Raw genomic sequence first — 27,032 nt, forward strand, 5'->3', positions numbered from 1 at the left:
TCTGGGGCATCTGAAGCAACCGAAAAGCAGGCAATGTTCACCGAGAACACAGGTGGTGCCGGGCCCCATGGCAGGTGCATCGGGCACAGTTGGGTTTCCTCTCCTGGCAGCCCAATGAGGCAGAAACTGAATGCATGCCCACGGGAACCTGGAGAGTGCATGGCCAGTAGAGAGCTGGGATGAGACTCTGCCCTGGGGTCTGCCAGGTCCTTTGCTCTAAACCACTGGAATTGACTGCAGGGATTTGACTTCTAAGACTGTAATCCCTAGGCCGAAAGAAAGAGTGGGACTGCGCCTGGCTGCCTCATGAACTAGGCTCGTTGCTTCAGGAAAGAAGACGGCAATCTGACAACAAATCAGAGTGTGGGGGAGGCCAGAATGCACCCCCACCCTGCCCTCTGGACTCCCATTTCCCTCCCCAAAGTCCGTTGGGAGAAGCAGACTCCTGAACAGCCACAGGGCAGCAAACCCTACTGAGTGCATCCCATGTGCCAAGACCCTGAAACACACTGTCTGAGGTAATTATATAGCCACAGCGAGCAGCTGCTAGGAAGAGCTAAAGCATCAGACAGACCTGCCACGTCCATCTGGAGTCTCAGATTCTCCATCCGAGAGGGGTCCCTGCAGGGACGAAGCCAGACAGCGGCAAGCCTGATCCCCAAGATGTGCCCAGGTTCTCAGTCACGCACCCGCATTGTGCGATCTGGCCTTGCACGTTCATTACATGCCCATTTCACTCAGTCTCTTCCCCGACTCAACTGCAAAGCAGCTCACTCGGGTTGTAGCCCGGTGCTGCACATAGCAGGCGCTTAGTGCAAGACTTGGAAGATGAGCAAAGAAGCGCTGCTTTGCTGCGGCTGTGAATTCTAATGAAACGGAATTGTTCCAGGACTGTGCACCCACAGATGATTCTAATGGAGGGATTTCGGGGGCTTGGTGCCACTGCTCTGGGCCAAGATCCTTTTGGTTTTCCAAATCTCACTGCCCAGGTGGCTGCTCACTTCGTTCCAAGTCCACCGTCTCTTACTTCCTCTGCCATCGTTAGCATCACCCCATGCGTCCCTTCAAGTCTGGACTTCAAGGACATCGGAAGCCATTTCTCTCAGAGGTTTGGGTCCCCTAGTGTCATTAGTGGCTGAAAATAGTGTCACTTTTGTGAAATAGCCCTGTGATGCCTACCTCCACGACTGCCCTTGTGTTCCATGTGGACGTGGGCTTAAGAGCCTCCAAACAGCATGAGAGGGTTCTAAACTTGCTAGTTCCAGACTACCTCCAGGAGGTATTTGTGTAAGCCCCAATGGTCTTGGGGATGCCTTTTAGGGGATGCCGTGTAATCAGGCTTCTGAACCTGAAACCTGCTCATTCCTCGGGGCAGGCTGAGTGCAGAGCCACCAAGAGATTTCATTCCACTTTAATCAGATCCCATTCCATAGAACGCTCCTGTAATGAGGGTTAATGACACTAATTACTGTCCCCTTCACTTAAGAACACGCTCAAGAGGAGCTAAATGTCACATAATGGCCCAGGAATAGCTCAGGCCCCAGCAGAACTCCCTAGAAGAGCCTATGGCTCTTCCTTCCGCCAGCCCCTCCGCCCTCCTCTGCACACACCTCCTATTTCTCTTTCCTCACGTCATTTCTCCCACGTCTCTGTTGGTTAGAAATAGGAGGTTGCTCATTGCTGCATCACCTTTTCCAGGGACTTGGGAGTTTTACACTGACCACTGGCAGGATCATAGCTTGCTATCCACTGGGTAGGTGCCCAGATATGTAATCTCCCCGGTGGATGATAACATAATGGGCACTCTCCTGCGGGACAGGTGCGCTGGGTACATTTTTCTTTTTCTTTTTCTCTTTCTCTCTTCCTCTCTCCCCCCTTCCCTCCCTCCCTCCATCCCTTCCTTTTGATTTTATTTATTTGAGAGAAAGGGAGAGAGAGAGAAAGACAGAGAGAGAGAGAGAGAAAGAGGGAACAAGCACGAGCGGGGGGAGGGACAGAAGCAGAGGGAGAAGCAGGGAGCCTGACACGGGGCTTGATCATGACCTGAGCTGAAGGTAGATGCTTAACCAACTGAGCCACCCAGGCACCCCTGGGCACCTCTTCCGAGGGCAATCTGGCGAGAGCTATTCAAATTTAAACGTTCAGGTAATTTGACTTGGTAATGTTGTTTCTAAAATTTATCCCATGGATTTTTTTTCTCCCATACACACCAAGAAAGAAGAATGTATAAAGGTATTCATTAGGCAAAAGGGTGGACATAACCTAAATGTCTGTCGGAGACTGGTGATGCTGTATAAATAAATATGTTATATTTGATCTATCCATCTGTCTAAATTTTGCTGTGTCCATAAAGCGGAGCAGTATGTAACTGACATAAAATGAGGCCAGTCTGCATGTGCAGATATAAAACAATACCCAAGGTATATTATTCAGCGAAAGGAGCAAGGGGGGGGGTAAAACAATATATCTGTGATATATAATTGTGTGGGTAAAAACAGTGGAGTATATGTATGCGTGAGCATACCACACACATGTACGCTTCTCTTGCGATGCATCCGAAGCAGGAGGTGTGGTGTGAATCCCACCTGTGCTGGGCTACGGCATGCCAGGCTCCCACAGGAGGCCACTTGTGCAGAGCGGGGGGGCTTCTATGAGTGGGGCGGACCTTGCTGGGGTGGGACTCAGTGTTGGTCTCGGGAACCTGGAGGCGGATCTGCCTGGATCAAGCCATGGGGAAATCAAGGGAAAATCTAGTGCTGCGAGAAGCAGGAGGCCATAGTTTGGGAGGAGACAAAAGATCCCATCTCAGTGGGAGCAGGGGTCATCAGGGAGGTAGTTGGGCTCTCTTTACCAATTACTCTGAAGCTGGACTGTTGAATATGTAGTCACCCTGGCCACGTGAGGCTTTTTAAATCAGCATGAGAGAAGAAATCGGTTCCTCAGTTGGACCAGCTACACTTTGAGTGTTTTGTAGCTGCATGAGCCTGTTGGCTACTGCTGTGGGAGAGTGCAGACCTGGACCCCCATTTTGGTCCTTGTGGGCTGTCCTCCTGGACGGGGGCTGCTGGATCACACGTGTATGTGTTACACTTTCGCCATTTAATTGTTGTTTATTAAGCCTTATCAACACAAATTTGTAGGAGTTCTGGCCAAGTGGGCTTGTCATGAAAGACCAAGTTTGTGGTCTTGTCTACTCATAAAATGTTAGCACGGTTTCCTTACTGTTCTCATGATTTTCCCTTCTTGATGGTGCAGACAGATCCTACTCTTGTAATGAGCAGCAAATGCTAGAGCCTTCAAGTCCCTTCTTGGGTCATAACCAGCAATCTGGTTCCCATGCTAGGTGAAAGGAAGGGTCTTGGTTCCACCGTCTAGGACACATGGAAGTTGAACTGCTCTCTGAGGTTGGGGTGGGAAGTCTGTCCATCAGTCAAGCCACTTTGGGCCTTGGCCAGATGCAGTCTGAAGCGGGTAGTGTGGGGCAGGCCCACCGTCTGTGGAAACCACGGTTCCTTGGGGAAGAGGAGGCAAGTCTGCAGCAGGCCAGTTGGAAAGCTGAGGTCATTTATGAATGCAGACTCAGGTGACTGCCTTATGGTGTATGCAAAGCAGTCCCCAACACATGGACCTGTGGCTGTCTCTGTCCTAATCTGGGCCTGTCTCCCATGCAGACACCAGCTATGGGGGCTGGGGACATGCTGGGAACCAGAAGACTCCCAGAAATATAGGGCTTTGAAGAGGTAACCTACCAGGAACCCGGAAAAACCCAGAGAGTGGTCTTCAGAGAGGGAGATTCTCCAACCTTCTATGCTGTGACCAAAACTGTCAGATAGGGTATTCCTAAATTCCAGATGAAATTCAGTTAAAGTCTGGGGCACCTAGGTGCTATAGTCAGTTGAGCCTCTGACTCTTGGTTTCAGCTCAGGTCATGATCTCAAGGTCATGGGATCAGCCCCATGTCAGGCTCCCAGCTCAGTGTGGAGTCTGCTTGAGATTCTCCCTCTCCCCCTCTCCCTGCTTATGCCAACTTGCTTTCTCTCTAAAATGAATAAATACATCTTTAAATAAATTAAATTTCAAATAAATTCAGTCTGCTTCTTCTGCTGGCATTCCCACTGCAACTTAGAAACAGGTTACTTACCATCTTCCACCAAATAAATTTTCATCTTCATACAAAATTTAAATTTATCTTTTGACCATTATTTTTCTGTTCTTTAGTCTTGTTCTTATTTAACTTTTCTTGCTTCTTCATTCAGGCTTCCTCATTTCCACATCTACCCTATGTTTATGTAGTACTTTTCCTCTAGCCATTGACCTGCTTATGTTCCTGCACTTCTCAAAAGCACCAGTCTGGAAGGGAGGATGATTTTAGTCCCGCTGTCCCAGATGTTCACTGTGTGACCCTGGGCTTAGGTTCCTCCATCTTCAAAGTCAGTTGTTCATTATGCCCAGCGTGGAGCCCAACATGGGGATTGAACTCACAACCCTGAGGTCAGAACCTGAACTGAGATCAGGTGTTGGATGCTCAACTGACAAAGCCACCCAGGTGCCCCTAAACTCACCAATTTTAAACATCTTTTTGGCTCCAGCAACCAAATTACTGAGTCAGTTCAAAGACAACAGTTTTTATTCCATTGTATAAAATAAATTAATAGAGCAAAGAATTAATGTATTAAAATATGTGTAAGACAATACACAGTATATATATATGGATTAATACAAAGCCGGAGTGCTGGTGACAGACTCAAATTACTTACTGTTGCCAAATTAGAGTATTTTCTAACTATCGCATTGTGAATTTGTCAACTGGTACTGATGAAGTGGAAAAATTGTGTGCGGAGTGGATTTCGGTTACACACAAACTTCACACAAACTGAGAAACAATTAAGAGCTCTAGAAACAATTGTGATAGACATCAAACTTGGTGTGCAGCCTCCTACAGACGTGAGTGAACGCAGGGGTAGATGAGCTCGGGGCGTCAGCCAGGGTCTCCTTCAGACGGGCAATGGTGAGCCTTCTCCCTGGCGGGTCAGGTCCACCTCCATCCCTGAGACACTCAAGGATGGTTCCTCGAAGGGCATTACTTTTTCTTCTTCTCCTTTTTTCCTTTCTTTTCCTTCTTTTTCCCTTTGTCTTTTTCTTTTTCAGTGTTCCCTCCCATTAGTGCCAAGGCTCGCTTTTTACCCATGGGGGTTTTGGCATACCAGTCCTGAAACAGAACAGATGTTTAGGAAAATATCAAAATGGCACACATTTAGGAGAAGGAAAGGAAAAGCGAATTGGGGGGAAATCGGAAGGGGAGACGAACCATGAGAGACTGTGGATACTGAGAAACAAACTGAGTGTTTTGGAGGGGAGAGAGGGTGGGGGATTAGGTGAGACTGGTGGTGGGTATTAAGGAGGACATGTATTGCATGGAGCACTGGGTGTGGTGCATAAACAATGAATCTTGGAACACTGAAAAAATAAAATTTAAAAAATGGCATGCATTCACTAGAATATTCTTAAAAATAAAGGAAAGCTTGTTGAGAAGGAAGGGGCAAGCAGCCCTCAAACTTTGGACATTTAATGTATATTTAATACAAATTCCTTTTTCAGGGAGTTTTCCAACCTGTATTTTGACACGACTTTAAATTTCCACCTCAAGGAGTTAACAGTTTCAGAGAATCACAGACCAAATCTAACCAGCAGCTCTTCCTTTCAACATCACCTATCTTTCTGGGGATCCTACTCTATCCCGAGGGCATGGGCTTTCTTGGTAATGTGAATGACCCTCTGTGGTTCACACGTGGGCATCAGAAGTTGGACTGGTGGCCATGGGAGCCATGGGAGGCCACACGAACACTGGGAGGGGGATTGTTGAAAACATGGCAGAAATACTGGAGCTGATATACCAACAGAGGATCCCGTGGTTCCAGCTGGCCCTGTGAATGCATCTCCTCAACCTTCACTTTTCATTTGAAAGCTGAGAAACATTTTAGTTTATAAACTTTATAGTAGTAAAATATTTCACTGAATGACTGCACTACAAGTTGTTTATCAATTCTCCTATTAATGGACATATAGGCCACTTCCAACTTTTTGTTAGGAATTTGTATGTGCCTCCTTGTATACTTATGAGGAAACTTCTCTAGGACATATACATAGAAATAGAATTCCTGGGGGTGGGGTAGGACAGGAGCTTCTTCAGGTTTTTTTTTTTTTAAGATTTTATTTATTTATTTGACAGACAGAGATCACAAGAAGGCAGAGAGGCAGGCAGAGAGAGGGGGAAGCAGGCTCCCTGCCGAGCAGAGAGCCGGATGCGGGGCTCAATCCCAGGATGCTGGGATCATGACCTGAGCAGAAGACAGAAGCTTTAACCCACTGAGCCACCCAGGTGCCCTGAGCTTCTTCAGTTTTACTGGTTATTTCTAAATTGTTCTGAGTGGAAGGCTAGCTCAGTCTTTTTAAGTATTAAAGTGTCTTTATTGTCTCCTGTCTCTTGGGTGCTAGTTTAGCTGGGGATAAATGTTAGGCACACAGTTACTGTTCCTTGGCACCTTGCAGAAATGATTGTGCTGTCTTCTGGAACAGATTTCTGTCAAAGAACTGCAGGACCTCCCCAGTGTTTCTTTGTAGGCCATCTGGCATGTTTGAAGACTAGCCTGTTATCTTATTCCAAGACTCACAGTAATGTATGTTTGTGTGGATTTTTAATATTTTTTCTGCTGGTCATTTGGAGTTCATTTTTAATCTAAGAACTCATGTATTTAATTCAAGAAAATTTTCAGCAAATATTTCTTCAAATAATTGCTCCTCTGATATTTCTTCTATTCTTTTCTTCTGGAGCTTCTGTAAGTTAGGTGTCAATGTCTTCAAAGCTTCTTAATTGCAGTTTATGGATTTCATCTTTTTGGTTTTTCTGTGCTGTCTCCAGAGGGAGTATCCTCCAGTCCATAAATTTGCTCTTTGACAATGCCTAGTCTAGAGTTCACACCACTTTTATTTTTGCCATTTCAAATTATTGTGTTTTTAATTTCTAAGCTTTCTTTTGTGATTTTTCCCATAATTATTTCTTCTTAATCCATTTCCGGCTGTCTTTTTTTCAACACTTAGTGTATATCTCTATCGGAAAGGACACCTTCATGTATTTCTTCCAACATCTGAATGAATTATATTAATTTAAACATCTTTGTCAGGTTGTACTGGGCACTCAATTTCTTAACATGTTTTGGAATTTTTACTTTCAGGTTCCTTTTGAGTAGGAGGCTCTGTTTTGTTCTTTATCTCTCTCATTATTTCTCTGTCCCTTGGTACTGCTTCTACACAGTCCTCTAAAGCCAGATGAAGAAGCACATCTTGTAGTGATGCTTTGAAGTTAATGCTCCTTGGATGCTCCATTGGATGGATGTTGACATACCACAGAACTAGTCACAGAGGCAGCAGGTATTGCCTCTTCATCCTCTATGGCCCTAGTCTCTTTCTTGTTTCCTAGTCTTGACTTTTCTCTATGCTGCATGCCCAGGCACATGGTTGTCCCTGTGTTTGGGATTTATCTTTGTTTCTGGCACTTGGGGATTATTCTCATCTTTCTTTTCACTTTGGCTCTGTTTTCAATGTAAGGTGATGAACTCCTAATTTACTGAGACACAGTATAGAATATGGGTAATAAAATTGCCTTAGGACTATGGTTTGAATTTCAGCTCTGTTCCCTTTTAGCTGTGTGACTAGGAGCAAGTCACTTTGCCTCCTCCCTTTTTTTCCTGCTGTAGCAAATTACCATGAACTTAGTGATGTAAACAAAACAAAACAAAACAAAACAAAACAACATTCATTGTCCTTTGGTCCTGAAGTTCGAAAGTCCAAAATGGATCTCATTGGGCTAAAATCTTGGTGTCTGCAGGCTGTCATTCTTTTTTTTTTTTTTTTTTAATATTTTATTTATTTGACAGAGAGAAATCACAACCAGGCAGAGAGGCAGGCAGAGAGAGAGGAGGAAGCAGGCTCCCTGCCGAGCAGAGAGCCCGAGGCAGGGCTTGATCCCAGGACCCCGGGACCATGACCCGAGCCAAAGGCAGAGGCTTTAACCCACTGAGCCACCCAGGCGCCCCCAGGCTGTCATTCTTTCTGGAACGCCAGGGGACAATCCGCTCCCTCATCTTTTGAGCTTTCCTGAGACCACCAGCTCTCCTGGCTTGTGGACCCTCCTTCACCTTCAAGCGAGCAACACGGGGCTACTTGGGGGTACCAATGGGTCCTTCCCATGTTGCTAACTTTCTGGTTCTCTCTTCTGATTCCCTCTTCTACTTTTTATCATTATGTTGGACTCACCAGTATAAATAAGGATGATCTGTTTTAGGTTCAGTGGATTAACAAATTTACTCCATCTGTAACCTTAACTCCTTTTGCTGTGTGACCAAACATATTTATAGATTCTAGGAACTGGGATGTAGACATCATTGGAAGGCCATTATTCTGCCTACCATACCTGTCTATGACTCCGTTTCCATTTGTAAAATAGGGAGACTATAAGGTCTAAATGAGTTACAACAGCACCTGGCAGAGAAGTAGTCAATGAGAATTAGCTAACATCATTATGATTATTACCATCATTATCCTTAAATATTTTCTCCATCGTGTCCACGAAGGAGGGTACTATGTGTTTGGAGAATCTGCAAGATCCTAGTCTGTACATTGTCAGAAGCACAGTTAGGTCCAATCTCTCAGAGCAGAAATGATTGGAATGAGCACAAGCAACTTCAGCCACAGTATCACATTATTCACCAGTGTCAAGTGTCAGCCCATCTATCCATCTGCTCTATAAATTTGCCACTAAAAATGTTTATTGAACATCTATTTGGGGCTGAGTGCTGTACCAAGCTCTTCAGCTACAATAAGAAGCAGAAATTGATGGGGGAGGGGGCTGGCAGTGATGGTTGAAAAATGATTTAGTTTGCTAAAAAAAAAAAAAAAGAATAAAGTGATCAAATAGGCCAAGAATGGAAGTGAGAAGCATATGTGTTCTCATCTCAGATTATACAATGGTAGCATTTCCTTCTCTTGAATAGCGTGACCTAGGTACTGGACCTCCAGTACCTAGAATAGAAAAACTTACACAAATCACTTTGTAAAGTTAAAAACCCAGCTAAGAGAAAGCATAGGTTTTACTACCCCAAATCCAGCTCCTCAGAATGAGGAGGAAAATGATTATTTTACAAAAGAAAAAAAAATAGGAAAAGAATAGATTATATCACAAGAAGAGGGTAAATATTTGCAATTAATTCTAACAAGTTTTAAACAGTTAACAAGAACATTAATTCAAATCCTTGGCAAAAACTCCAGCTTGGAGTTGGAAATATTTCTTTGCCGTTTTGCTAGACCTTTTTAAACAAAACTATAGCTGATGATCCAAATCTGGCCTGCTGGCTGTTTTTGCAAGTAAAGTTTTATTAGAACACAGCCATGCCCATTCATTTACATACTGTGTATGAATGCTTTTGTACCATGATACAACATTGAATAGTTGTGACAGAGACTGCAGAGCTCTCAAAGCAGAAAATATTTGCTCTCTGGCTCTTTATGGAAAAGTTTGCCAGTCCTTATGCTAATTTTTGTGGGAGATCAGTATGGTGACTCTTTTCCAACTTGTACTGAAACATCAGCAGCAAAGCAGGAGGGAAACATGGTTTTTAGAGTTGGTGGAAAGTGATACGTTGCAAAGGGAAATTTTCCTAATCTTAAACAGGCTTCCAGATGCACAAGGCTTAGATGAGAATTCTGATACTTTTTCTGATGATTGCATGGCCAATGTTGTGGTGGGTATAATTGCATGGATATAATTTTCCTCTCGTTTTCTCAGTTGGACAAGGAAACTGCCTCCAGGTCCAGAAAGTGAACACCGCCATATTCATTTTGATTAAAAGGAGTGTGAGGTGTGCCTGTTGGCCTGGGCATCTAGGTTTCATGGTGATTTGCTTGGATAAGGCACATAGCTTTCTGCAACTTCTTTTCCTCCTGTAAGAGAGGGATTTGGAAGAGCTGGTTCTTAGTTTCCCCTAGATCTAAAAAATTCTATGAACATCACAGATTATAATAAAAAAATTAAAAAATCAAACTTTGGTGAGTCCTCTTGTGATTCTCTATTCCAAATGCACTGAAAAATGAAGCATGCCACAGCAAATCTGGGACAAAACCATCATGGGCTTGAAATGCACTATTTAGAGAATGGTTTTCTTTCTGCACAACTTGTTCCATGACATGAATTACGAAGTAAAATCCAGTGACCCAAGGGGAAGGTGTGCATACATGTATGTATAGTGTGTGTGTGTATGTGTGTGTTTGTGTGTGTGTGGATGTGTATGTGTGTTGGAATCCAGTGGTTTCAAAACTACTATTTATTTATTTATCTATTTTAAAGATTTTATTTATTTATTTGACAGACAGAGATCACAAATAGGCAGAGAGGCAGGCAGAAGGTTGGGGGAAGCAGGCTTCCTGCTGAGCAGAGAGCCCAATGTGGGGCTCTATCCCAGGACTCTGGGATCATGACCTGAGCTGAATGCAGAAGCTTTAACCCACTGAGCCACCCAGGCATCCCTCAAAACTACTATTTAATTCTGCAATTTGGCTGTTAATTTATAAGGTCACAGACCAAAATTTTTCCTAAATCTTGGAAGACATGTTTTACCACCAGCAAGGCTGGAACTAATTTGTGATCTAAAAATTTCAGGTTTCCAAAATTCATTGTATATGACAAATTCATGAAACTCAGGAAGCAGAGGGAGGAGGTTATGTGACAAGTGTCTGTGGCGAAGACTGACCACATAGGTGTTCTGTTTACCTTAAAGCTCTCCTCTTCCTCCTGGTACACGGGACTCATGCTGGTTAGCATTGCGATAAACTCCACTGCTGTAAGCGGTTTGTAAGTTTGCTGCCGGATTCTGCGGTCTGTGAGCACACCTTTAACCACCTCGACTATGTGTCCCTGGGTGAAACCATCGCTGATCTTTGCCAGGCAACTTATATTCAAGGCATTGGTAATGATGCCTCCGTTGCGTTGAATGATCTGTTTCCACAAAACTGTTGCATCCAAGATGGTGGAAATGACACAGAGAACAAGGGTCACCACAGGGAAAGCAATATTATCTCGTTCTTGGTACAAAGCTGCATGTCATCAAGAAAGCAATGGGCAGGAGAAACACTCCATTTTAATTGTAATTCAAATTTTCAGAAAGCCACAGAACTGATTACTTTTTTCCCTCTGAATGATTTCAACCCTAAGACCTGCATATTGTTGGGCCTGAGGTCCTAGACCCACAAAACAAGAAAAAATGAAACCACATTCAATATAGTTTTAGTGTGGTATCTTCAAAGATGCTCAAAATCTTTCAAAACGGGAAATTCAGATAGGGTACATATGGGATCTCTGCAAAGTTCTCAAATACTCTGCAAAATTATATTTTGCAAAGTATTTTTGAGTAGGAGTTTGACTTTTTTTTTTCTTATAAAGATTTTGTGCATTATTTTTATATGTGGGACTGGAATTCAGATTCTAATTTCCATTCATCATCAGTGGGCTCAGTTCCCTTCAGATGCAATTTGACCCTTATTCTCCCCTTGCCCCCCAACAATTGTAAATAGGCAGCGGTTTACTGAAATCCCATGGGTGGGTGCTCAGTGGTTCTCTGGGTTAGTGGGGCCTGGGGTGACAGAGAGACTTCTCTTAGAACACAGGGATGTTGTGAAAATGAATTATGGAATTACTGAACTTAAGAGAGAGAATGGACTCTCACACAGCATTTGTGATAATACTAAACTCAGGGAACTGCATGCATTCCACAGAGACGGAAGTATGTGAGAGTCACGGTGGCTTGTTTCATTGTATCTCGACAGTAAGAAAGGTGAGACTTTGCCAAGGGCACCTGTCTCCTAGCTGTTCTCAGTGCTGGAGTGCCGGGAGGATCTGGTCAAATGTCTCTCAAGCATTTTGACCTTCTTCGAGGGATATTTGAAACCGTTTTTTCTTTTTTAAATGACCATTATTATTATTATTATTATTATTTATTTATTTATTTGACAGAGAGAGATCACAAGTAGGCAGAGAGGCAGGCAGAGAGAGAGAGGGAAGCAGGCTCCCTGCTGAGCAGAGAGCCCGATGTGGGACTCGATCCCAGGACCCTGAGATCATGACCTGAGCCGAAGGCAGCGGCTTAACCCACTGAGCCACCCAGGCGCCCCTAAATGACCATTATTATATAATCCGGCACTGTTGGCTCTGTTAAATGACTAGCTCATCCAAATACATTGATCCACAAATACTTGATAAAATGAAAAGGAATAGGATGACCTCCATGTGTCTATGAGCCACATCACAGAGTGAGATTTTGGGTCACGAGCCATTTTAACAATCCACCTCCACCAGAGTGATGGGGGGGGGGTGGTCGTTGGCCTTGCGGTGAGCCGAATTCCTGGCAGGCATATTACCCTGGGCCATACTGTGTCTATGTGCAAGGTTATGTATCAAGGGCTACGTGGGCCACCGAATGGACCTAAAGCAACACCTAACCCCCCATATCTACGCTGCTACTTCCGTTGTGCGTGTGTTTGAGCTTGATTTCATCTTAGGGTTACCTATAAAAGGCGAGTAGAAAGATCTGCTTCTCAGGCTGCTGTGACAAATAAGTACAAGAATGTAGGGAAAGGGGTGGGAAGAGCTCTGATGTAGCATATGGCGGGCAGTTTCCTTTCTTGTAGCTGTGTCCCTGTTGCTCTTGTAATTATCATGAGTAAATCCATTTTGTATCAAAGTTTCCTAATTCTCATTAAAGCATTAAATACAGAACATGTCTAAGCATATATCTGTACAACCTGGACATAACTGAGGTCGAATTAGAAATTAGAAAATATAACCCACGGGAAAAATAAGAACAAAGACCAGGCAGCATTATCCCTTGGGATCTAATGTGCCCCAGCCCAGATTTATAACCCTGAAAAGCAGTATGTCCAGGTCTGCATGGTGACTCTGGAAGCTGAGAAGGGAGCTTGCTTAATGCTGAAGCACAGGGCACAGTTTCCCCAGCTGAGGACCCAATTGTTTTCCCAGGCTGGAAACTCAGAGAGCTTTTGGCCTGGGCATCCAGGCAAACTTCTTCCCCACGGTGTGGACATGAATCAGTGGGTAAGCAAACAGGGAGGGCGAGGGCTCCCAAAAACCAATGCCCAGCTCCCATCCCTGCCTCTCTGCTAAACTGCAACAGTCACAGCCACCCAGCCTCCCAACACAAGAGGTCTCTCTATAAGTAAAGATTCTTTAGAAACAGAGCAAAAAAACTACAACTACTCTGGTTTAGCAAGTATGTGGGAACACACGGTTGATTCTTTAAAATGTATGGTACTTGATGCTTAAGTAGAGTTTTGGCCAAGGGTCCTCATAATACACATATCACTGATTTCCCCCCAAAGCTCACCATTCGTTAATAGAGGCACAGTAAGGGAAACGTGGAGGCAGCCACAGCTACAGTGGGGCTTGGTCACTTGCCCACAGTCTCCTCAAGATCCAGAGAATGAGAAAGAGAATCACTTTGACTTCTTGTACTTGATGAACTAGACTTGCCTTTAAAGAACAGCTTCTACTGCTTCTACAAATCCACCCGCTGTGGCCTTAGGACGGGGGTCAGGAGCAGAGTGAATCACAGCCCGGGGTGGGGGCCATGGAGGTGGGAAGCCCGCAGTGAGCTCTGGAGCCCAAGCTGCCCAGTCTTTGGCCCAGCAGTGCAGGTGGAGAGGAAGAGTGCACAACAGAATAGGAGCTGGCTGTGGGTGTGTTGGGGAGGACGAGTGTGGTGAAGGGAGTTGAGGGGCTCTCCAGACCGAGTGCTGTGTTTTACTCTGAGGCACAGACTCCTCACTTCTTCAGACTAACCTGCATTCTCTTTCCCTTCTTTAGACTGAAAAGAACCTGGTCTTTGAATCTCCTTTTCTGCTTTTGATGTTCCAAATGGATTCTGTCCTGGCTCCCAACTGTGTTCTTGAGATGACATAGTATCTTAAAATTCATTTGTTATTTGTGATTTTACAAAAGCCCAGGAAGTGATAATAGGATTTCGGCGAGCTTCTGGCCTCTGAAGCCTAGAATTCTAGAAAAATTGGAAGATGTGGACTGAACTCATCCGACCAGACACTGGGTCTGGGTTGGAGGTCTATGATAAATTGGGTTATTAGTGAAACAGACCCCCAGGAAGAGAGGCAGGAGCAGGAAGCATTAGGAATGTGGGGAGAGGAGGCCCAGAGGGATTTCTGGGAACTAGACGAGGCATTAATCAACCTTGCGGGGGGATTTTCTTTGCAGACATTTTGAAGGAAACAGCTTGATTTGGGGAAAGAGGGGAGATATTGAATTCTATTTGGTAAACCTTAAGGATTGTGCTTCCTCAGGCTGACTCACCCTTTCCTTCCCAGCTGTTACTCCCCCACCCTGCCTGGAGGGATTTGAGACGACAGAAGGTGAACGTTCCCCAACACCTCCCTCACTCTGCTGCTGGTAGATAGATGGCCAGGCAGAGGCCCAGGTTATGGATTTGCAGCCCATGCTTTATGGGCTGGAAGAGACCAGTTTTGGTCACTGCAAAGACAGGAACAGTCTTTCTTTAAGACGGATGCCCCAGCCACTGTAGCTATGAAAACTTCAAGGTCACTGGAGGAAATGCTGGACAGCATTGTGACGTCAGCAAGAATGGCGACCAGAACAAATCAGCCACCACGGAAGACATATGTGAGAAGCATGTGGTGTAGTGGACAGAGCCTTGGGCCCAAGCAAACCCCTGCCTGCAGGTTTATCATCTGCCCACGGGTGAGGGGATGCTTTCTCTTTCCTCCCCTGTGATGCCACCACAGGGAGATTCAGGTTGGAATTTGTAATGTGATCTGTGTCCTTACAGATGCCTGTCATTTTAGCAAAACAACACAACTGTCCTTGTTATACATCAAATAGCTTCATTTTTAAAGGGCCTGTGGTTTTGTCAAATAATAGAAACTATTCAATCCAAAGTCAAGAATAATGCTCTGTTCCCGCAAAATTAATAATACCATAACTTATTCCATTAAGAGAGCTCAAAATACATATCTACTACAAAAAACCCCAAACCAAATCAAACCCTGGGATCGTGAGAGGAAATCTACCAACATAAATGAGAGAGAGAAAGCCGAGAGAAGGGGATGCTCTGTGTGGACTCCAGGGGGAGGGGGAGATGGCTGGCACCCACTGAGCTCCGTGCCGAGCCCTTCCTTGGAGCGACTGCACAGCCCTGCTGCCTTGAACTCCAGTGAGGCCATGGGAGTCATTCTGGCCAAGGCAACAGGAGTGAAACAACAGTTGGCCCTTCTGGGTCTTGCCCCTGGAATCTCCTGTGAGGCAGATACTCTCTCCTGTTTTCTCTCTTTTCCTTTGATGCTGGCTGATTACAAAGGACCCAGTGGATGTCCTAGAGGCTCCAGGGGATGAAGAAGTCACTAGAATGAAGGAGGAACAATTGAGAACGACGTTCTCTTGTACTTCGTGTATGACATGATTAGTGAAGCCAGGATCACCGCTTATCAAGACAGAAAGGAGCTCGCACAGCACGTGGAGTGGCTGGTGGTTCTCTAGCAGATAGCACGGGCTAGGAGCTTCAGATGAAGCAGAGAGGGTTCCGGGGCTGGTGGTTCTCTAGCAGATAGCACGGGCTAGGAGCTTCAGATGAAGCAGAGAGGGTTCCGGGGCTGGTGGTTCTCTAGCAGATAGCACGGGCTAGGAGCTTCAGATGAAGCAGAGAGGGTTCTGGGGCTGGTGGTTCTCTAGCAGATAGCATGGGCTAGGAGCTTCAGATGAAGCAGAGAGGGTTCCGGGGCTGGTGGTTCTCTAGCAGATAGCACGGGCTAGGAGCTTAAGATGAAGCAGAGAGGGTTCCGGGGCTGGTGGTTCTCTAGCAGATAGCACGGGCTAGGAGCTTCAGATGAAGCAGAGAGGGTTCCGGGGCTGGTGGTTCTCTAGCAGATAGCACGGGCTAGGAGCTTCAGATGAAGCAGAGAGGGTTCCGGGGCTGGTGGTTCTCTAGCAGATAGCACGGGCTAGGAGCTTCAGATGAAGCAGAGAGGGTTCCGGGGCTGGTGGTTCTCTAGCAGATAGCACGGGCTAGGAGCTTCAGATGAAGCAGAGAGGGTTCCGGGGCTGGTGGTTCTCTAGCAGATAGCACGGGCTAGGAGCTTAAGATGAAGCAGAGAGGGTTCCGGGGGTGCAGTTGTGACTGGGGAAGGCTGCCTAGAAACCAAGTCTGACCTGGTCATTTTCATTATCTTATTCATGTTAACTGCTGCCACAGGCTGTCTCACCTCCAGCCCTACTCCAGCGGGGGCACCTTCCTGTCCATACCAGCACTGCTGTCCCCACCGCTGCCCACGCGACCACCTTCCCGTTCCCTGGCACCAGGCTGCCACCACCATCACTGCCCTTTGCCACACTGAATCCACCATCACCTTCTCTATACCAAATCTGCCATTGCCGTCACAAGAGGTGAGGATGACCCCTCCCTGAGCTGCCCTGTAGTATTCAGACCCTTGTTTGGCCCACTGCCCTTGAATCTGGGCTGGCCTGGGACTTGCTCTTGGCTCCGTGGAGTTTGGTGAAAGGGACTTTGTGTGATGTCTGAGACTAGGTCACAGGAATCTCTCCAGCTTCCGCCTGAACCTTTTGAAACGTTTGTTCTCGGGATGCTCTCTTGTGAGACCCAGCCGCTGTGCAGGGTGAAGCCACGTGGAGAGGCCAGGTGTCGGCCGTCTGGCTGGCAGTCCCAGCTGAGCATCTAGTGTCAACTCCAGTCGTGGGTGTGAACAACCACGTATGTCCGGCCCTGTCGAGTCTTCAGACGAAGCCCAAACAGACCCCCGACAGCAACATCCTGAGGAGCTTGAAGGAGAACTTGCTGGTTGAGCCCGTGAACCCTCTGAACCATGAGATGGAATAATCAGTTGTTTGAAGCCACTGGAATGATTTGCTCAACAGGTACAGGTAATAGAAACCACTCCTGCACCACCGTGGCCACTCATGGCCCGGTCACACTCTCCTTCTCCATAACCATGGCTGCCATCTTGGCTTCTTCCCTGCACAGCACCTCTGGGCTCTCCTAGGGGCTGGTATGGCACTGAGTATTCTGCTGCCCACCTCACGTAAGGTCATGGGCCCTGGGGACTAAAAGATCCTCTGTACGGAGCAAACAGTGGAGGCTCAGAAGGTCCACTGAGCTGTCCATGTCATCCAGCTATCCGGGGCAGAGCCTGGATTCAGAACTACGTCTCCTCAAGGCTCGTACCTTGTGGCTCTCTACGGTTTCATTGCACCACCTCCAAAATCACTTTTTTAGTGTCAGTTCCACTTAAAAATACATTTCAAAAGAAGGAGATTTTGAATTTTTCTGTTCAAGGGGCAAAAACTCCAGAGGCGTGCTGTTACTGTTCATGGTTATTTTAAGTAAGTCAACGTGCTCCTGGACGAATACTTTGAGACTGGGAAACTAAAACAAATCATCCTGTGGAAAGAGGGGTGCCCTCTGAGGGAGACACCATCACTGGGGTCCAAGGCAGCTCACCCTAATCCACCTGTCACAAGAAAAATCAGCACCCGCAACAACTCTCGTCACCTTCAGGGCCCCAAATAATCATCCCCATCCAGTTTCCTTCTGTCCTGGGTAACAAGAACAATGTGACAACAGGACAGACAGACACTCTTTGCTCTCACGACCTGGTCGTTCGTATTTACGGCCCCGGTTCGGCCCCCATCTGGGAGCCTCCTCCAGCACACGGGCTCTTCCTCCACCACTGTCCGATCAGGACTGGGTTCCCAGGGTTTCCGCGGGAAACCATATGCCTGACACCACCTGGCCCACCCTCTGCCACCCCACATGGGAAGGGGCTGGGGTACTTGCCAAATCTTGAAGCATAGTCTGGTCTAGGAACCAAAATAATTTTTTGGTAAACTTTGCAAAAAGATTGAAGTTCAGCATCGAAAGGGCGCTGTGTTGTCCCCACAATCAGAATCCTGTCGTCCGGTTTCAGGAGTCTCAGGATTTTTGGAAGCTGTTTTTTGAGGCGTTTAGGTTCCATCTGGGAGAAAGAGGGAGAAGGGGAAATGAACTCACATGCAGAAAAAAGAATTCAGGACGGAAGAACACGTACTTTCGGATGCCCCGGGGCACGCATTTGTCCGAGTGAACCTCAGAGCCCAGACAGACACGATTCTGAGTTCATCCTGGTCTCGGTGGTTCGTATTGCAGTCTCTTCCTTTCCTCCACCTCCAGCATTCGGATTTGGAAAATGGGAAGGAAGGAGGAAGCACCTGATTGATCTTTCTAGTACCTTGGCCCTCGGAATGGGAAGCAGGGCAGGTTTCCCAGTGGAAGGAAGCTGGCTGGAGGGAGGGGCTCGGTGGTGGCGGCCCTCATTCCTCTGAACCGTTCTGAGGGTGACCCCAAAGGTGCATTTGCGGCCAGTCCTGACTGCGAACCTCTGAAGGTCTGGATCTCCTGTCTGGAAAGTACCTGGTTACAAAAGAGTGTGAGCTTCTGTCTCTGAAGCAGTTTGGGAAGAGTCTGAACCTGTATTATTTTAGCAAAGTCTCAACACTAATGAGGGAGAGGAGCAAGATGCGAAGGACCTCAGGGAAGATGACTTCCAGCCCATGGGGGTCAGATTTGGCCACGTTGCCATGGCGATGCACCAGCTTTCAATTAGCGTCCACTGGCACAGCCGCATGAGGAGGAAGCGTGGAGGAGGAGGACGGTTGGGGTGATGGAGAGAGCCTCCGCAGAGGAGCCCTGAGCAGGTTCGGCTGTTTTTGCTCCCACTTGGCTCCAGGTGATTGAGCCAATTAAAATCTGAGTGTTGAGCAGGAGTAAGAGAAGCCAGCATATGGCTTTCCCAGAGCAGAGCAGGCCCGATCTTGCTGTGACCACCCTGCAGGGACTGGCCCCTGTTGCCTGGTCCGGGTGTCCCTGTGTGTCCCTGCACAGCCCAGCCCAGGGACAGCCCTGCAGGCAGGAAGGGCCTGTGACCCTGGGGGGAAAGTGGATGTTTGATAAGCCCTGGGCTCAGGAAAAACAGCGAATGACAGGGTATTGGGACCACAGCTGGCGGGTGCAGTGACAGTGCTGGGGACGGTTTGCAGGACCCCTGGGACGGGGATGCTCACTCGCTGTGATACCCTGTTCTGTGAGAGCTCCTGAGCAGAGCTGGGAGTCAGAGCTGGGCCCACCAACTGTCCTGCACAGTGGAGGGGGAGTCAGGTGTGACCGAGCACCCTGGAGAGCAGGGGCACCCCAAGGGAGCTGCACAGCCCTGGCGTGACTGTTCCATGTCATGAGGCTGTTGGGTGTGCCTGCTCACAGCGGTGGTTGGCATTCTTCTTTTTACTTCCTTTTGACCAGTGAGAAGGCCCCATTCCACGTCTGGATTGACAAGGTGCAGGAGGGAGGCTGGGTGGGAAAGAACAGGCGCCTGGAGGCCACAGGGATGTTAGGAGGAAAGCCCAATGGGAAGCTGCAGAAACATGGGGAGGTCTGGCCCCAGCAAGACACAAGGCCTGGGGCTTCTGTTGCTGTCCAAGGACAAGGCAGGAAGCTAGACCTCTCCGATGTCGACCACACACTTGCCACTTCTAATGTCCAGGCTGGTTATGTATCTTCCAGCTGAATAATCCTAGTAAGTAGGAGTTGGCGAGGGCCTACTGGGTTCCAGGTACTTCTCTCTCCATGACATGGACTTCCCACTGAGTCCTCAGGACCTCCCCTGGAGGGAACAGTCCTCCCCTCACTCAGACATGAAAACCTTGGGACCGGAGAGGCTGAGTGATGTCTCCAGTCCCAGAGTAGATGAGCAAGACGACTCCCAGACTCACACTCCTCCCTCTGCTCTGCTGGGGTCCCCTCCCTCCCAGAGGGGATTGCCAGAGGCTTGCATGCCCCCCCCACCCCCATTCCCTTCCTGGGTAAGGGCCTATCTCAGTGGAGGGTTACAAAGGAGAACTAAAATATGTGTTTATTATTATTGTATTGTGTTATGTCATATTTTATTATTAGATATATATTATTATGATGTATCCATATCAGCTTTATTGAGGTAGAATTCACATACTATATGATTCATCTATTTAAACTGTATAATTGAGTGATTTTTTAGTATATTCACAGAGTTGTGCAAACACTGCCACAGTCCATTTTAGAACATTTTCATCATTCCCAAAAGACCGCCCTGTAGCAGTCACTGAATACTCCCACCCTAACCCCTTCCCCCAGACTGAGGCAGCCAGTTATCCACTCTTTGTCTCTACAGATTTGTATATTCTGGATATTTTAGAGAAATGAGATCATCCAATATATGGTGTGCGTGCGGTCTGTGGCTTCCTTCACTTTATAGTATCTTTGGGATTCGCCCATATTGTGGCAATATTAATACCTGCAGCATTCATTACTTGCCATGTGACAGCCATTGTCCATATGGGCCATATTTTATGCATCCCGCCTTCAGTTGATGGGTGTCTGGGTTGTTTCTACCTTTGTAAATCATGCTGCTATGAACATTTTACTTGGGCACACACACACAGGAATTGAGTTGCTAGATCATATAGTTATTTCATGTTTAACCTTTTGAGGAAATGTCAGACTTCTTTCCTAAGTGGCTGAGGTTTACATCTCCCTACATCCTATGAACAATTGTTATTATGTGTTCTTCTGTTCTCTTTCTTTTCCCTTTAAAAAAAAAATTTAAGGGGAGGAGTCAAGATGGCGGAGAAGTAGCAGCCTGAGACTACATCAGGTAGCAGGAGATCAGCTCGATAGCTTATCTAAACATTGCAAACACCTACAAATCCAATGGGAGAGCGAAGAGAAGAAGAACAGAGACTCTAGAAACAGAAAATCAACCACTTTCTGAAAGGTAGGACTGGCGGAGAAGTGAATCTAAAACGACGGGAAGATAGACCGCGGGGGGAGGGGCCGGCTCCCGGCAAGCGGCGGAGGAACGGAGCACAAAATCAGGACTTTTAAAAGTCTGTTCCACTGAGGGACATTGCTCCAGGGGCTAAACCGGGGTGAAGCCCACGCGGGGCCAGCGTGGCCCCAGGCCCCGCAGGGTCACAGAAGGATCGGGGGTGTCGGAGTGTCGGAGAGCTCGCAGGTATTAGAACGGAGAAGCCGGCTGCAGAGACAGAGCCGAGGACTGAACTCTCAGCTCGGGGTTACCTTGAACTGGTCGCGGGCTGGGTGAGCTCGGAGCGCGGCTAGAGGCTGGGGATACGGGAGTGATTGGGTGCTGTCCTCTGGGGGCGCACTGAGGAGTGGGGCCCCAGGCTCTCGGCTCCTCGGGGCCGGAGACTGGGAGGCCGCCATTTTCATTCCCGTCCTCTGGAACTCTACGGAAAGCGTTCAGGGAACAGAAGCTCCCAAAAGCGAACCCGAGCCGATTACTTAGTCCGGCCGCAGGTAAGGGCGGTGCAATCCCGCCTCGGGCAAAGACACTTGAGAGTCACTACAACAGGCCCCTCCCCCAGAAGATCAACAAAATATCCAGCCAGGACGAAGTTCATCTATCAAGGAGAAAGAAGATTTAATCCTAAGACAGCAGAGCAATTCCAGAGGAGGAGAAAGCAAAGCACAGAACTCATGGCTTTCTCCCCATGATTCTTTAGTCTTGCGGCTACTTCAATTTTTTTTCCTTTTTTCAATTTTTTTTCTTTTTTCTTTTTTCTTCTTCTGCTAAATTTTTTAAAACTTTTACCCTTTTTTTAAACGTTTTTTGACTAGTTCATCTAAATATATATATTTTTTCTTTCTTTTTTATATTTTTTTATTTGTTTTATTTTTAAATTTTTTTTTCTTTTTTTTTCAGAACCTGTTTTTATCCCCTTTCTCCCCCCCACAATTTGGGGTCTCTTCTGATTTGGTTACAGCGCATTTTTCCGGGGTCTTTGCCACCCTATTAGTAGTTTATTTGCTCCTTCATATCCTCTTATCTGGACAAAATGACAAGGCGGAAAAAGTCACCACAAACAAAAGAACAAGAGACAGTACCGAAGGCTAGGGACCTAATCAACACAGACATGGGTAATATGTCAGATCAAGAGTTCAGAATGACGATTCTGAACATTCTAGCCGGGCTCGAAAAAGGCATGGAAGATATTAGAGAAACCCTCTCTGGAGATATTAAAGCCCTTTCTGGAGAAATTAAAGAACTAAAATCTAACCAAGTTGAAATCAAAAAAGCTATTAATGAGGTGCAATCAAAAATGGAGGCTCTCACTGCTAGGATAAATGAGGCAGAAGAAAGAATTAGTGATATAGAAGACCAAATGACAGAGAATAAGGAAGCCGAGCAAAAGAGGGACAAACAGCTACTGGACCATGAGGGGAGAATTTGAGAGATAAGTGACACCATAAGACAAAACAATATTAGAATAATTGGGATTCCAGAAGAAGAAGAAACAGAGAGGGGAGCAGAAGGTCTATTGGAGAGAATCATTGGAGAGAATTTCCCTAATATGGCAAAGGGAACAAGCATTAAAATCCAGGAGATGCAGAGAACCCCCCTCAAAGTCAACAAGAATAGGTCCACACCCCGTCACCTCATAGTAAAATTTACAAGTCTTAGTGACAAAGAGAAAATCCTGAAAGCAGCCCGAGAAAAGAAGTCTGTAACATACAATGGTAAAAATATTAGATTGGCGGCAGACTTATCCACAGAGACCTGGCAGGCCAGAAAGAGCTGGCATGATATATTCAGAGCACTCAACGAGAAAAACATGCAGCCAAGAATACTCTATCCAGCTAGGCTATCATTGAAAATAGAAGGAGAGATCAAAAGCTTCCAGGATAAACAAAAACTGAAAGAATTTGCAAACACCAAACCAGCTCTACAGGAAATATTGAAAGGGGTCCTCTAAGCAAAGAGAGAGCCTAAAAGTAGTAGATCAGAAAGGTACAGAGACAATATACAGTAACAGTCACCTTACAGGCTAATAATGGCACTAAATTCATATCTCTCAGTAGTTACCCTGAATGTTAATGGGCTAAATGCCCCAATCAAAAGACACAGGGTATCAGAATGGATAAAAAAACAAAACCCATCAGTATGTTGCCTACAAGAAACTCATTTTAGACGCGAAGACACCTCCAGATTTAAAGTGAGGGGGTGGAAAACAATTTACCATGCTAATGGGCATCAGAAGAAAGCTGGGGTGGCAATCCTTATATCAGATCAATTAGATTTTAAGCCAAAGACTATAATAAGAGATGAGGAAGGACACTATATCCTACTCAAAGGGTCTGTCCAACAAGAAGATCTAACAATTTTAAATATCTATGCCCCTAACGTGGGAGCAGCCAACTATATCAACCAATTAATAACAAAATCAAAGAAACACATCAATAATAATACAATAATAGTAGGGGACTTGAACACTCCCCTCACTGAAATGGACAGATCATCCAAGCCAAAGATCAACAAGGAAATAAAGGCCTTGAATGACACACTGGACCAGATGGACATCACAGATATATTCAGAACATTTCATCCCAAAGCAACAGAATACACATTCTTCTCTAATGCACATGGAACCTTCTCCAGAATAGATCACATCCTGGGTCACAAATCAGGTCTCAACCGGTATCAAAAGATTAGGATTATTCCCTGCATATTTTCAGACCACAATGCTCTGAAGCTAGAACTCAATCACAAGACGAAAGCTGGAAAGAACCCAAATACATGGAGACTAAACAGCATCCTTCTAAAGAATGAATGGGTCAACCAGGAAATTAAAGAAGAATTGAAAAAATTCATGGAAACAAATGATAATGAAAACACAACAGTTCAAAATCTGTGGGACACAGCAAAGGCAGTCCTGAGAGGAAGATATATAGCGGTACAAGCCTTTCTCAAGAAACAAGAAAGGTCTCAAGTACACAACCTAACCCTATGCGTAAAGGAGCTGGAGAAAGAACAAGAAAGAAACCCTAAACCCAGCAGGAGAAGAGAAATCATAAAGATCAGAGCAGAAATCAACGAAATAGAAACCAAAAAAACAATAGAAAAAATCAATGAAACTAGGAGCTGGTTCTTTGAAAGAATCAATAAGATTGATATGCCCCTGGCCAGACTCATCAAAAAGAAAAGAGAAAGGACCCAAATAAATAAAATCATGAATGAAAGAGGAGAGATCACAACTAACACCAAAGAAATACAGACAATTATAAGAACATACTATGAGCAACTCTACGCCAACAAATTGGACAATCTGGAAGAAATGGATGCATTCCTAGAGACATAGAAACTACCAAAACTGAACCAGGAAGAAATAGAAAACCTGAACAGGCCCATAACCAGTAAGGAGATTGAAACAGTCATCAAAAATCTCCAAACAAACAAAAGCCCAGGGCCAGATGGCTTCCCAGGGGAATTCTACCAAACATTTAAAGAAGAACTAATTCCTATTCTCCTGAAACTGTTCCAAAAAATAGAAATGGAAGGAAAACTTCCAAACTCATTTTATGAGGCCAGCATCACCTTGATCCCAAAACCAGACAAGGATCCCACCAAAAAAGAGAACTACAGACCAATATCCTTGATGAACACAGATGCAAAAATTCTCGCCAAAATACTAGCCAATAGGATTCAACAGTACATTAAAAGGATTATTCACCACGATCAAGTGTGATTTATTCCAGGACTGCAGGGTTGGTTCAACATCCGCAAATCCATCAATGTGATAGAACACATTAATAAAAGAAAGAACAAGAACCATATGATACTCTCCATAGATGCTGAAAAAGCATTTGACAAAGTACAGCATCCCTTCCTGATCAAAACTCTTCAAAGTGTAGGGATAGAGGGCACATACCTCAATATTATCAAAGCCATCTATGAAAAACCCACCGCAAATATCATTCTCAATGGAGAAAAACTGAAAGCTTTTCCGTTAAGGTCAGGAACACGGCAGGGATGTCCATTATCACCACTGCTATTCAACATAGTACTAGAAGTCCTAACCTCAGCAGTCAGACAACAAAAAGAAATTAAAGGCATCCAAATTGGTAAAGAAGAAGTCAAACTATCACTCTTCGCAGATGATATGATACTATATGTGGAAAACCCAAAAGACTCCACTCCAAAACTGCTAGAACTTGTCCAGGAATTCAGTAAAGTGTCAGGATATAAAATCAATGCACAGAAATCAGTTGCATTTCTGTACACCAACAACAAGACTGAAGAAAGAGAAATTAAGGAGTCAATCCCATTTACAATTGTACCCAAAACTATAAGATACCTAGGAATAAACCTAACCAAAGAGACTAAGAATCTATACACAGAAAATTATAAAGTACTCATGAAAGAAATTGAGGAAGACACAAAAAAATGGAAAAATGTTCCATGCTCCTGGATTGGAAGAATAAATATTGTGAAAATGTCTATGCTACCTAAAGCAATCTACACATTTAATGCAATCCCTATCAAAATACCATCCATTTTTTTCAAAGAAATGGAACAAATAATCCTAAAATTTATATGGAACCAGAAAAGACCTCGAATAGCCAAAGGAATATTGAAGAACAAAGCCAAAGTTGGTGGCATCACAATTCTGGACTTCAAGCTCTATTACAAAGCTGTCATCATCAAGACAGCATGGTACTGGCACAAAAACAGACACATAGAACAGTGGAACAGAATAGAGAGCCCAGAAATCGACCCTCAACTCTATGGTCAACTCATCTTCGACAAAGCAGGAAAGAATGTCCAATGGAAAAAAGACAGCCTCTTCAATAAATGGTGCTGGGAAAATTGGACAGCCACATGCAGAAAAATGAAATTGGACCACTTCCTTACACCACACACGAAAATAGACTCCAAATGGATGAAGGACCTCAATGTGAGAAAGGAATCCGTCAAAATCCTTGAGGAGAACGCAGGCAGCAACCTCTTCGACCTCAGCCGCAGCAACATCTTCCTAGGAACAACGGCAAAGGCAAGGGAAGCAAGGGCAAAAATGAACTATTGGGATTTCATCAAGATCAAAAGCTTTTGCACAGCAAAGGAAACAGTTAACAAAACCAAAAGACAGCTGACAGAATGGGAGAAGATATTTGCAAACGACATATCAGATAAACGGCTAGTATCCAAAATCTATAAGGAACTTAGCAAACTCAACACCCAAAGAACAAACAATCCAATCAAGAAATGGGCAGAGGACATGAACAGACATTTCTGCAAAGAAGACATCCAGATGGCCAACAGACACATGAAAAAGTGCTCCACGTCACTCGGCATCAGGGAAATACAAATCAAAACCACAATGAGATATCACCTCACACCAGTCAGAATGGCTAAAATTAACAAGTCAGGAAATGACAGATGCTGGAGAGGATGTGGAGAAAGGGGAACCCTCCTCCACTGTTGGTGGGAATGCAAGCTGGTGCAACCACTCTGGAAAACAGCATGGAGGTTCCTCAAAATGTTGAAAATAGAACTACCCTATGACCCAGCAATTGCACTACTGGGTATTTACCCTAAAGATACAAACATAGTGATCCGAAGGGGCACGTGTACCCGAATGTTTATAGCAGCAATGTCTACAATAGCCAGACTATGGAAAGAACCTAGATGTCCATCAACAGATGAATGGATCAAGAAGATGTGGTATATATACACAATGGAATACTATGCAGCCATCAAAAGAAATGAAATCTTGCCATTTGCGACAACGTGGATGGAACTAGAGCGTATCATGCTTAGTGAAATAAGTCAATCGGAGAAAGACAACTATCATATGATCTCCCTGATATGAGGACATGGAGAAGCAACATGGGGGGGTAGGGGGATAGGAGAAGAATAAATGAAACAAGATGGGATTGGGAGGGAGACAAACCATAAATGACTCTTAATCTCACAAAACAAACTGGGGGTTGCTGGGGGGAGGTGGGATTGGGAGAGGGGGAGCAGGCTATGGACATTGGGGAGGGGAGGCGAACCATAAGAGACTA

The 27,032-nt window shown here is 45.5% G+C and overlaps 1 protein-coding gene across 1 annotated transcript in view; it reads right to left on the reverse strand.

Annotated features, from left to right (window-relative positions):
- Nucleotides 1-5,080: 5,080 nt before the first annotated feature.
- The window catches only part of IQCA1 (IQ motif containing with AAA domain 1), a 155,881-nt gene continuing 133,929 nt past the window's right edge, over nt 5,081-27,032 (reverse strand). Inside the window, exons 17-19 of the mRNA XM_046019656.1 lie at nt 17,937-18,114; nt 10,823-11,061; nt 5,081-5,209 (exon numbers count right to left, since the gene is read on the reverse strand). Of these exons, the coding sequence (XP_045875612.1) occupies nt 5,081-5,209; nt 10,823-11,061; nt 17,937-18,114 (546 nt within the window). The remainder of the gene's footprint in view (nt 5,210-10,822; nt 11,062-17,936; nt 18,115-27,032) is intronic.

The sequence above is a fragment of the Meles meles genome, chromosome 9, assembly GCF_922984935.1.
Source record: "Meles meles chromosome 9, mMelMel3.1 paternal haplotype, whole genome shotgun sequence".
NCBI lineage: Eukaryota > Metazoa > Chordata > Mammalia > Carnivora > Mustelidae > Meles > Meles meles.